Source organism: Miscanthus floridulus, chromosome 15, assembly GCF_019320115.1.
Source record: "Miscanthus floridulus cultivar M001 chromosome 15, ASM1932011v1, whole genome shotgun sequence".
NCBI lineage: Eukaryota > Viridiplantae > Streptophyta > Magnoliopsida > Poales > Poaceae > Miscanthus > Miscanthus floridulus.
In genome coordinates this window covers 82,700,403-82,713,317 of record NC_089594.1, presented here as the reverse complement: position 1 = coordinate 82,713,317, position 12,915 = coordinate 82,700,403, and the positions used below count along the sequence as shown (strand labels likewise).

Sequence of the window (12,915 nt, the reverse complement as noted above, 5' to 3'; positions counted from 1 at the left end):
CGCCGCCACTGGACCCTACCGAAGAACCCTAGAAGCCCCCTCTGATCGTGGGCATGCTGCAAGTGACAGGATGCACCACCGCCTTCACCGCCGTCTCTGCACCACGCCCGACGTCTACTCCACGCCGGACTCCACTGCTTCCACTACCCCGACACCCTCCGCGACGACTATGCCATGGACGGCTCGTCATCTTCCAAAGCTGACGGTCAGATACATCTACATCCCCCTCTCTCTCTCTGTCTCCCTCTCCTGAAGCATGTTCTAGGTCGAATTGTATCAACCAGTAATAGTTTCACCCTCTAATCTACACCTAGATGATCCTAAGCACCTAACATTGGTATCGGAGCCCGGTTTAGGCATAGATATGGTAGGGGTAGTAGTAGATAAGAAGGAAGTGACTAGATCCGGTTCGGATCTAAGAAGAATGGAAGAACATGAATCCTAAACTCAAATCAGGGTGAAGAAAAGGAGAGTAAGAAGGGGGTCTCGGTTTCGAAAAGTACTCGAACCCTAACCCTAATCCATCGGGGAAGACAAACAGTAACCCAAATCCTAACCCTAACCCTAACCCTAGATCGGACCAGTTCCGAGAAGCATAGAAATAAGATCCAAGAAGAAGAAGGGGAAAGGGGAAGGGCTTGGGAGGCGGCTTACCTCACCACTGTCGCCATCGTCGTCACGCGGGAAGATCACCGCACTGCCCGCTTCACCGGAACGCGTGAAGAAAGCCGAGCCAGCGGGCTCGGTATACGCGTTAGGGCACCGCTGCCAGGTCGATCGACGGCGGCGCGCTCACCGTTGGGGAGCGCGCACGCCAGTGAAGGGGCCGGCGACGGTGCCACCATCCCTCCGCCCTTAGGCTCTCACTCGGTGGCTGTGCTCTATCGCTCGCGGGGCTGAGAGAGAGAAAGGGGAGAGGAGAAGTGAGCTAGGGTTTGGGTGCCGGCGCCGCATCGCATTTTGTTCCACCGAGATCATCGCCCCGCCGTCGATCTTCATCCAACGGTGGCAAGCAACCGGGCCGAGATGGAGCCCAGGCAGGAGCGCGCAGCGGGCGGCTTTGCTGGCCCAGGCCCAGGTTGCGGCCTGGGAGGTGCCCCGGGCGCGCGCGGACATAGTTGTGCCGGATCAGTTTGCCGGTTGGGCTGAAGTACGACATTGAGTTTGAGTAGTTATATGGATTTCAAGTTAATTTATGAGTTTTATGCATTAATTCTATTTTCTGCCCAATGGTGATGTCAAATTGATGCAGAAGCATATTGTATGTTTTATTTTAACCGAAGAGCTACACTCGGCTGCATGCCAACGGGCTACAGTGCTGGGCTATATGAAAGAAAAGACTTGAGTCAAGCCAGTTCAAGACTGTTTTTTGTTAGTTTACTAATTTTCTGATTAAATTGGAACCAATGGGTAGATTTAATTGGAAAATGAAGAAATTTGTGAATGTTTTAGTCGTCATGACTAAGTTTTCGTTATAGTAAATTGCGTATAGATGTTTCCCACAAGGGGAGAAGTTTTGGCATAGTACTTATGCTAGTCAATCCTGTATGGCGGGAGAAGTTTTGTGATGATTCACATGTTTCGTATCCTGCATAGCGAGAGAAGTTTGGGTAGCTCTTATGTTGTCCTAGTATTGACCTTGGCACAATAGAAATGCATCGTCATGGTCAATACTAACCAAAGGATAAGAAAACATGCAAGCGTGACTTGCAAAAGTACTGCTAATGAAAGACCTCGTTGAGTTCTTGAAGTGAAATAAGGAAAGTGTACTCCTAAACGGATCAAGGAATAACTTTGTTTACATGACATAGTCATGTGAATGAAGTAAGTTATAAGTTTCTCCTCGTTCATAGGCTTTCTGAATAGTTCTCAAAATTATGGCAGTAAAGTTCATGCCATATTTCGAGGGGGAGAATATTAAGATCAATTAAGAAAGATACTCTTCATTAAGAGTGAGATAAAGATTAATTAAGATAAATACGACCGTTGGAGGAGTACAACGGTCACAACAATGATACCCCTAAGCAGAGAAATAGCTAAATTCCTGGACTTTTTAAAGTTTCGATAGGAAGATAGCGTAGTCAGCCTCAAAGATGTTGAGGTGGTACTTAAAGCGCCATATGAGGTTTTAACAGATTAAACCCAAAATATTTGAAGATACACTATCTTTAGAAAAGATGGAAAAATCTGGGGAAGCATGGTATGTAGAGGTGTGTAGATACCTAAGACTTGAAGAGAAGAGGGACTGCGTGCCTTCTCCAGTGACTCAGGAGCAACAAGTTTCTCAATACCTGTTGATGTTGTATGACTAATACAACACCTGTTGTTAGCTCTTCGAAGAAGATGAATAATGTAAACAAGGATCTTGTAATATAGGAGCCTATAGAATCAATCGCCTCTTGGCAATGAAGAGCAACAACAGCCCCATAGGAAAGTGCCAGTAACTGAGACCCCAAAAGGTCTCAAAGAATTAGTAAACCAGTTTTTTGATGACTATGAAGTCTATGTTAGTAAAGAAATTCAAATGGAGGGTGATCCCACCTCATTTGAAGAAGCCATGAGAAACGTTTAATCGTTTAAATGGAAAGAAGCTATGGAAGTTGAAATGAATTCGATGAATTCCAACGATGTTTGGGACTTAGAAGAAATTCCTAATGGAACCAAAATAGTAGGCTGTAAATGGGTCTATAAGACAAAATATGACTCCAAAGGGAATATAGAAAGATATAAAGCTTGACTTTTAGCAAAATGCTTTAGGCAAAGAGAATGAATAGATTACAATGAGAGTTTTCTCTCCAGTCTAATGCAAGAATTCTTTTAGAATCATATGTTGTTATTGACACATTACGATTAAGAGCTACATCAAATGGATGTAAAGACGGCATTACTCAATGGGGATTTGTATGAAAACGTTTACGTGGCACAACCCAAAGTTTTTGTTGTGGAAGAAAAAGAACATATGGGATACCGCATGCAGAAATCCATTTATGGGTTAAAAATAAGTCTCTAGACAGTAGTATTTAAAGTTGATGAAATGATAAGAAAGTTTGGGTTTTAAAGAAAATGAGAAGGACAATAGCGTTTATATGAAGTTCAAGAATGGAAAATTCATTTTCCACATCCTGTGAAGAGATGCCACTCTACTCACTAGTAGTGATGTTAATCTGTCATTGGAGAAGAAGTAGTTTTGTCCTCAAGTTTCAATGTGAATGATCTTGGTGAAGCGTTATTGGTTCTAGGAATCAAAATTCACCGAGATAGAAGAAAATAGGGTATTAGGACTATCACAAAGGCATACTTAGAAAAGATTCTAAAGAAATAAAGTATGCATGCGAGTAAACCTACGCCTGCTCCTATAAGTCAAGGGTAATAGATTTGGGAACTTTAAGTGTTCTAGGAACCGATATGAGATCGATCAAATGAACATGGTTCCATATGCTTCAGCTGTTAGAAGCTTGATGAGTATACAAGTACAAGTAAGAACTTACCCTGATGTAGTTTACGTATCCGGGATATTTTGGCAGAAGTCCAGTCCAGATATAGATCACTGGAATAGAGTTAAAAATGTCTTGCAACTTTGCAAAGTATCATATGCCTCATGCTGAGTAAGAAAGTGCAAGTACTCACAAATAGTTGAGGGTACAAATGTTAAGTCTTGACGAGATGTGTAGTGAAATCCACAACAGTTGCTAACACTCGTAGTTGGAGTATTATTGTGGAAAAGCTCCAAAGAAACAGTTGTGGTGTCATCAGTGATGCATACCATAGTATAGCTTGACATGAGGCTTAAGGAACATGCAAAAGGAGGTTAAGTGAATTTATACCTAGATTTAACAATGGTAGACAACAGCAATAACAATTTAAAGTAAGTTAACTCCTAAGACAACAGGTCTAGTGTACTGCCAAACATATTGACACTAAGTTATACGTTGTAAAGGAGAAAATCTAGAATCATTTTGTGAGCATATAAGTACAAAGCAAGTACTTGTGGATCCGCTTACCAAAGGCTAACCACCCAGTGTGTTCAGAGAACACACAGTCGACATGGGTTTATGGGAAAGCTTATGATTTCTGGATACTAAGGGCCTAGTTGAGTATCTGTTTCAAAACAGAGAGGTGCATTGTAGTTGTTAAATCTAATGGCAACTGACCATGACGATGAGTCATGCTCTATGCACTGATCTGTGATGGAATGGGAACAATATAAAGTAAGTAAGTTAAGGTTAAGTCATAAGGTGAGATCGAGGGGGAGAATGTTAGTTTGATCTCCACCAATTGGCCCAACGGCCAATCGGACCCCTTGACCGCGTCCTGATCAGGGATGCTTAACCGACCACTGGTCGGTAGGCCCCTGCCACACAACGCTATATAAAGAGAGAGGTGGGGGATAGGGCACGAGTGACGAGGTTTGACACCGCCACTGGACCCTACCGAAGAACCCTAGAAGCCCCTTCGATTGCGGGCGCGCTGCAAGTGACGGGAAGCTCTGCCGGGCTCGCCGTCGTCCTCTGGACATTACCGGACCGCACTCCGTTCTTCCTCCTCTACCTCCTCTGTCAACCCCGAAGGTATGGATCTCTCTCTCTACTCTATCTCCCTCTCCCGAGTCATGTTTCTAGATTGATTTGAATCAAATAGAGATGAATCCACCCATTGATCTATGCCTAGAAGTTCTTTCAGTTCTATCAATATGTACACACGCATATCTCATATTAATGATTATTATTCTTCCTAATTCAACTTACAAAAGTAAAAGTTATTGCACCAAAGTGGAAATGAAATAAAATATCTAAGTTGAAAGCAAATTCAAAGGTGTATAAAGATAACAACATATCATGAACTCCGTGGCATAACACGTTGTTATATTAGCAGCTCCCTGGGATGAAGCCAACCTTTCCTCCGGCCACGTCGTAGACCACCTCCGTGGACGCCATCGTATACGTCCCAATCACGGCGGAGAAGATCGAGGGGGAAAATGTTAGTTTGATCTCCACCAATTGGTCCAACGGCCAATCGGATCCCTTGACCGCGTCCTGATCGGGGACGCTTAACCAACCACTGGTCGGTAGGCCCCTGCCACACAACGCTATATAAAGAGAGAGGTGGGGGATAGGGCACGAGTGACGAGGTTTGACACCACCACTGGACCCTACCGAAGAACCCTAGAAGCCCCTTCGATTGTGGGCGCGCTGCAAGTGACGGGAAGCTCTGCCGGGCTCTCCACCGTCCTCTGGACATTACCGGACCGCACTCCGTTCTTCCTCCTCTACCTCCTCTGTCAACCCCGAAGGTATGGATCTCTCTCTCTACTCTATCTCCCTCTCCCGAGTCATGTTTCTAGATTGATTTGAATCAAATAGAGATGAATCCACCCATTGATCTATGCCTAGAAGTTCTTTCAGTTCTATCAATATGTACACACGCATATCTCATATTAATGATTATTATTCTTCCTAATTCAACTTACAAAAGTAAAAGTTATTGCACCAAAGTGGAAATGAAATAAAATATCTAAGTTGAAAGCAAATTCAAAGGTGTATAAAGATAACAACATATCATGAACTCCGTGGCATAACACGTTGTTATATTAGCAGCTCCCTGGGATGAAGCCAACCTTTCCTCCGGCCACGTCGTAGACCACCTCCGTGGACGCCATCGTATACGTCCCAATCACGGCGGAGAAGATCGATGGGGAAAATGTTAGTTTGATCTCCACCAATTGGTCCAACGGCCAATCGGATCCCTTGACCGCGTCCTGATCGGGGACGCTTAACCGACCACTGGTCGGTAGGCCCCTGTCACATAGCGCTATATAAAGAGAGAGGTGGGGGACAGGGCATGGGTGACGAGGTTTGACGTCGCCACTGGACCTACCGAAGAACCCTAGAAGTCCCTCCGATCGCGGGCGTGCTGCAAGTGACGGGAAGCTCCGCCGGACTCGCCGCCATCCTCTGGACATTACCGGACCGCACTCCGTTCTTCCTCCTCTACCTCCTTTGTCAACTCTGAAGGTATGGATCTCTCTCTCTACTCTATCTCCCTCTCCCGAGTCATGTTTCTAGATTGATTTGAACCAAATAGAGATGAATCCACCCAGTGATCTACGCCTATAAGTTCTTTCAGTTCTATCAATATGTACACACGCATATATCAGATTAATGATTATTATTCTTCCTAATTCAACTTACAAAAGTAAACGTTATTGCACCAAAGTGGAAATGAAAGAAAATAACTAAGTTGAAAGCAAATTCAAAGGTGTATAAAGATAACAACATATCATGAACTCCGTGGCATAACACATTGTTATATTAGCAGCTCCCTGGGATGAAGCCAACCTTTCCTCCGGCCACGTCGTAGACCACCTCCGTGGACGCCAGCGTATACGTCCCAATCACGGCGGAGAAGACATCGCTGGCGTCCAAGGAGGAGAAGGCTAAGCAGGCCATGGTGAACGGAGCGGCGGCGGGGTCGTCATAGTACAGCATCTGGTCCAAGTCGATTAGCAGCCTCTCGCCGTTGCTGAACTTGAACCAGAGGAGCGGTATGGTGAGCTCACGCACCCCGGTTAAGTTGAAGCACGTGTCGAAGCCGTCGAACCCCTGAGACGAGCGGTTGTTCTGCGACATCTGCTTCCGGAAGGAGTCGCGCAGCGGCATGTACGCGTCTGGCGTCAGCATAGTGAATGTAGTCCCCACGTCCAGGTTGGTGCTATTGTTTCCAAAGGTCCCCGCCGGGATCGGGATGTCCTCGACACCGAGGCTCATCCCGACGAGGTCGACGAAGTACATTCTCACCAGCTCCGGGTTGCCGTTGCTCACCAGCGGGGCGTGTGCTGTGACGTGCTTATCTCTGACGGTGGCATCAACGCCGAGGGAGAGGTAGCCCTGGGATTTCGGGGATTTCGGCAGGCAGTAGGAGAAGGCATCGGCGGGGGCCTGCCCCGACGATGACAGCTGCGACGGTAGTGAGTTGCGGTCGCGGCTCAGGTCGAGGGTCCCGGCCACCGGCAGGTCATCAGGTTCATCCACGTCCAGGCAGACGAATCTGAAGTCTTGAATGACTGTGGACGGCGCCAGCGTGAGCACGTCCTCCACAAAAGCGCCCTCGATGATCGAGTATATGCCGTCGAGCGGGCAGAAGGAGTCGCCGGAGCAGTTGGTAGGACAGTCCGGCGTGCCGCAGAGGACATGGGTTAACGTCGAGGACCGCGACTAGTCGAACGCTAGATCACAGTCATCAGAACCAGAGGCGCACGGCTTGCACCGGACCAGGGACGCGCCGATGCTGCTGGTGTCGAGGAACACTGGGAACTGCTGCTCCGGCGTGCCGTAGCTGACGAGCACGCTGTAGTGCAGCGCGCCCGGTAGCCTCGTCGGGTCCGACGAGCCTTTGGTGGGGATTATGGTCACTGCCGGTGACGGGGTCAACGCAGCCACCAAAGACGATTGTGAGGAGAAACGGTGGTGCCGGATGCGGGAGGCATCACGACGCAAGACATCTGCCGCCGTCAGGGACAGCAGCCCGTGCAACGGCGAGCATGTGCTGTGCCGGTGCACTACGGGTAGCTTGTTGTTTCCTAGGCCTGTAAAAGTTCAAAATATATATAACAATATATAAGAGTATATCGCTAAGAGTATTTTTTAAACCCACTCACCAAATCATTATTTGGAGAGCTACTTTTATATCTTTTGAACCTCCAATATTTCTTTTATATGTTGTGCACCCTCTATAGATCTAATTCTGCTCTTCGTCTTTGGCTAGGAAAATTAGAATTTTGGTTGTTTCTCCATCTGAAATTGTTTGAAAGTTTTTTAATTTCAAATATGAAAAATGCAAACAAAATTTTCCATGGATAAATGATTCCAATCAAAAAACTTATCAACCACTACTACACAAACTTTACTTGAGGCGGGCGTTTTCGGTTTTCCGCGGCGGGCAAAGCCGTCCGCCGTGGCCTAGAAGCACGGTAAATCGTGGCTTAACCGCGGCGGGCGGCTTTGCCCGCCGCGGTTAACCAATTTACCGCGGCGGGCGGTGTAACGTGACCGCTGCGGTAAATATACTTTTACCACGGCGGGCACGTTACACCGCCCGCCGCGGTAAATTATTTGACCGCGGCGGACACCTTTTGTGGCCCGCCGCAGTTATGTTCATTAGCCGTGGCGGGCTTTATTATTTGCCCGCCTCGGTAAATTATTTCCTGAATTAAAAAAAATACAGCAGGCATATAAATTCAAATTCAAATCACATCCAGATTTCACAGATTAAACTTAAAAAGTATGCAGGCATTACACATGAGATAATATACATATATATACATTCACTTAGTCGTTCTTGTCATCGTTAATTCATTACATTTACATATTAAAGTCGTTATATATGCGCTAAGGTGTAATCCTACGGACACATCATTGTAGGCCATTTCCTCAGCCTCTCGTACTCCGGTAAAATCGCTAGCGGACTGTTCTCATTGAAGAACGTGCCCCCTTCAAGCACGCATTTGTCTAAGACAAACTTACATATGTCCGCCTTTGTCTGCTTGAAGCTGTGTTGGGTGCTCTGCACGTCTCTCGACCAGTTCAATCCATTCTTGAGCAACCTCCAACTGCTGCTGTACTGCTTGCACACCCTCAGGAACTCACAGGCGTAGAAGCCACATGTTTGTGATCCTACCGGTTGTTTGGCACACTGCATGATCGATACACAAGCATTACAACACAGGCATTAGAACGCATATGAACGGAAAGCACAATTAAACCTTTCAAATACTTACCGGAAAGTTGCGTCTGATTTTGATGCGGTTCTTATGCTTAGCCTTAAAATTCTCTGTTCTTCGATCATAGCATTCAAGATCCTTCACGTACTCCTTATAAGCGCTATACGAAATGTACTAGTATTAGGCAGGGCATTAGAACGCATATGAGAAGACAGTTCAGTCACTTACACTCTGAGGCAATCTTCAAAGGCCTTGTACCCTTTTAAGTTTGGCACTGTCAACGAATCAAATACGCAGGCCCTGCCATCCTGAGGGTAGATGATAAATGCAACCCAGTGACCCTCGAGGCCTTGGCTGCGCCATTGAAACAAAATATAGGTTACGACGAGAAATAATAATACTAGCTAGCTACCCACTTATCTCTACAGGCATGTCTTCGACTTACCCAAAGTGGTAGGCAGCTATGATACACCCATTTCCCCTGATCTTCTTCATTGCTCCTAGTATGTACCTTGAAATGTTCAACTTCTCATTGTCCATCAGTTTTTTCATGTGCGCCTCTCTCTGTCGCTTGGTCAAGTCTTTCATGGTTGGATGATTGTCATCTAGGTGGTAACCAATGATGATTCTTTGAGTAATATGCATTGGAGATAGATAGATAACATCAAGTTTTAGTTCCTTGGATATATAGGCCATCAACCTGCAAGGACAAATCATCGTGGCATATATAAGTAGTCTTGACCAATTCAAAGGTAGGTGATATGTGAAACTCGCAATTCATCACTTACATAGAGAACAAGGTGACTTGGGCGATGTCAAGGTCTTGTTCCCGCAGTAGTCTGTACATGTCGTGGAAGTCCACGGGGAGTTCTACATCGTTGCCGGGCAAGTGGAAGTACTCCGCCACAACCTTGACTGGAAAACCATGCAGGCCAGCTTTTGCTGCTTCCATGTACCAGAGATGAAACCTCCTTGTCTCCCACCTTTCCTCGTCGACGAGTTGGGCCTTGGTTATCATGAACTTCCCATGCTCGTAATGGCCGGGGCAGTCATCCGATTCAGGAAATAGATGGAAAGGTGATCTCGGCCTGGGATAGAAATGTTAGTACCATATTATGGCAAAGAAAAGTTATTAGCAAATTATGCTCGCCGCTACCATACCTTTCGAACTCAAGTGAGTATGTGAGCTGCCCTTGGTCACCTTTAGTCTTCGCTGGCGGTGGAGGACAGTGGCTTGTGCTCGCAATGGCAGCAGGCGGTGTCTTTGCCCCCGGTTCCTCCGTGCCTCCCGGTCCTTTGCTCGTGCCCTTAGACGGACTGTCGGGAGGTGGAGGTGGACTTGTTGTTGGAGGAGGAGAACGAGGGTGAGGGCTTGTGCCTCCCAGTCCTTTGCTCGTGCCCTTAGACGGACTGCCGGGAGGTGGAGGTGGACTTGTTGGAGGAGGAGAACTAGGGTGAGGGTTTGTGCCTCCTGGTTCTTTGCTCGTGCCCTTAGACGGACTGCCGGGAGGTGGAGGTGGACTTGTTGTTGGAGGAGGAGAACGAGGGTGAGGGCTTGTGCCTCGGGGTGAGTTCCTTCCCTTGTCATCCCCACCATTGCCTTCGTCATCGCCGTCGCCGTGATCCGGATCATCGGGGGGACAAGATCCGGCAACGGATGGTTGTGATGCTGGTGTCGTCGTCAGCATAGAAGTCGGCGTCAAGAGAATGATCTCTATGTCGTCCTTGTTCCACAGGACTTCGGAACCCATGGCAGCTCCAAGGATCGTTACCCCTTCTGCAGTTGGATATTCCATTTCAAATTCTTTGTATTCGGTCGCATACCATGTAAGTATCACGGCATCATAGTTGGCAGGGATCTGGTCTTGGTTGAAATCTTTGATATCTTCTTTGGGGTGCATGTAACCCTCACCCACAGTCAACTTTTTCGCCCTGCCGAACAGGATCGTGAGGTGGACGCGCATGGGTTCCCGGTTGTCGTCGACAGGGTGCCTTGGGCGATACTCGATCATCGGCAGTGGCTGCCCTTGTGTCTGCCCTTGTGGAACTTGAGGCATGGCCACGCCAGCCTGGCAAAGCATCTGTGACCTCATCGACACCATATCTGGGTCATTGCTCGTGAAGGCTTCTTTTATGGACCGGCTGATCATTTCGGCCACGCCTTGATCATAGCCCTTCTGAAAGATGCCCTCCTTGTACCTCTGCCTTGATCGGTATGTGGCAGCGTCAGATTGCCATGACTCCACTGAGTTCCAGCTCATCTTCGATGACATGCCACGGACACGGCCACGGTGCTCGGGGGTTCCCAGCGCCAGGGTCAACAAGTCCTGGCCCCTGCGAACCTCAAAGCTATCCTTAGATTTAGCGGCCTCGATGAGAGCCCTCTCCACCTCCTCGAACTTGGGCTCATTGAACTTGCTCACGCCCTCCTTAAGCTTCTTCAACTTGCGGGCATAGATGAAGTCCTTAGCCCTCAAGTCTACACCGTCATACGGATCGAGAAGCCCGGTGACAGCTCTAGCCCTTTCTTCCTCCCACCACTGGGGCCTCTTACCAGCAAACCTAGTCATGCCCAAGTGGTGGGGGTGCAGGTTCTTCTTCGCGAGTGCGTTGAACTTGGTGCTCTTTGCCTTTGCTTCTTCTGTTGTTCTTTGTTTGTAGAACTCTTCCCAGTGATGTTCCTTCACCATAGTGTATTTGACACAGGGGGACTTGCCTAGCTTCAGGTAGTACTTGGTCAGCATGGACTTGAAGTTTCTAAAGGCTCTTCCTGCCACATGCATGACCCACTCCCTGCACTTGTTCAGATCGGTGTCCTCGGGATAATGGAAGCTCCTCGTCACCTCACCCTAGATATGTGTCTTGTAGTCGACCGGGACATTGTTCCACTCCTCCCAAGTGATCTCCACCTTGTCCTTGACTATACATGCCACCTGGTTGCTGAACTTGGCAAGGACCGTGGGTGGCGACAATGGGTTTCCCTCTAGTCCCACCTCATGGATCACATGGACTTCACCGTGGGTTTCCCTTCGGTGCCTCCCATGTTCCCCCCTTCTCAGCTTTGTCCTCTGACCCCTAGACTTGCCTAAAGTGGTTGGAGATGGAGCGGGGGGGGGGGGGGTCTTTGTCACTGACTTGTTCCTCCTCGAAATTCAATTCTCAAGGCACCACCGGCATCTGTTCAGGGTTTGGAGACCACGCACTTTCAACTTCGTCGTCCCTCGGTTGGTAGGTCGGATCATCTTCGTCCTCTATACGACGTTTATTTGTTGGCCTCGGGGTCACGGACACTTGGCTCTCGAGGCTAGTTGATGATGATGCACTAGGGGTAGGGTCACGCCATTCGCTTATCGGTTCCTCCGACATTGGAAAGCTACAATGAATACATATTTTAGTTGTATAGACACAGTTATAGAGTAGTAAAGTAGAGTAGTACTAGAGTAGTAAAGTAGAGTAGTACTAGAGTAGTAATGTAGTAGTAGTTGGCTAAGATTTGCCCCATTGTCATCACATCGCTTTTAAACTGGTTGCTTGTATCTGGTATACAAGCCATCCTAGTTTAGTGGGGGCACTCGATCATCATCGCCGCTGCCTCAGCATAAAAGTGTTCACATCATTGCATATGCCACTGCCTCAGCTTAGAAGTGTGAAAAGAATCATCATTGCAAATACCAAACAAAAGCCATCAAGATAGTTTCAAAATTCGGCCCCAAAGGGCTAAGTCCTTCGGCCATCAAGATAGAGTAGAATACTAGAGGAAGTGAGAGTAGAGTAAGAGGAGTAGAGTAAGAGCTGTACAACTCAAAAGTTTGTTTGGCAACATAGGCAGCAATAAACCCCCATCACAGTTCAATCAAATTTAGTCAGTAAGAGTAAGAGTAGTAGAGGAACTGCTCAATTTAGTCAGCAAGAGCATAGTAGAGGAGTAGGCAGTAGAGGAGGAGGGAGTAGAGGAGGAGGGAGTAGTAGTAGGTAGTAGTAGTAGTATACTCGTAGTAGTATACTACTAGAAAGTAGTAGGCAGTAGTAGTAGTATACTACTAGAAAGTAGTATACTAGTAGTAGTATACTAGTAGTAGTATACAACAGTAGTATAGCAGTAGTATAGGAGTAGTATAGGAGGATAGTAGTAGTAGACAGTATAGGAATAGATTAAGTAGAGAAATAGGTAGCACCACCACCAAAATTATATCAAATTT

At 47.2% G+C, this 12,915-nt stretch overlaps 1 protein-coding gene across 1 annotated transcript; it reads right to left on the bottom strand.

Moving 5' to 3' along the window:
* Positions 1 to 6,308: 6,308 nt before the first annotated feature.
* On the bottom strand, positions 6,309 to 11,286 carry LOC136507796 (aspartyl protease AED1-like). The gene is made up of 3 exons (XM_066502407.1): positions 10,992 to 11,286; positions 7,269 to 7,582; positions 6,309 to 7,211 (listed from the first exon to the last, which is right to left on the bottom strand). The coding sequence occupies exons 1-3, from the start codon at positions 11,284 to 11,286 to the stop codon at positions 6,309 to 6,311; spliced, it is 1,512 nt and encodes a 503-aa protein (XP_066358504.1).
* Positions 11,287 to 12,915: the final 1,629 nt, after the last annotated feature.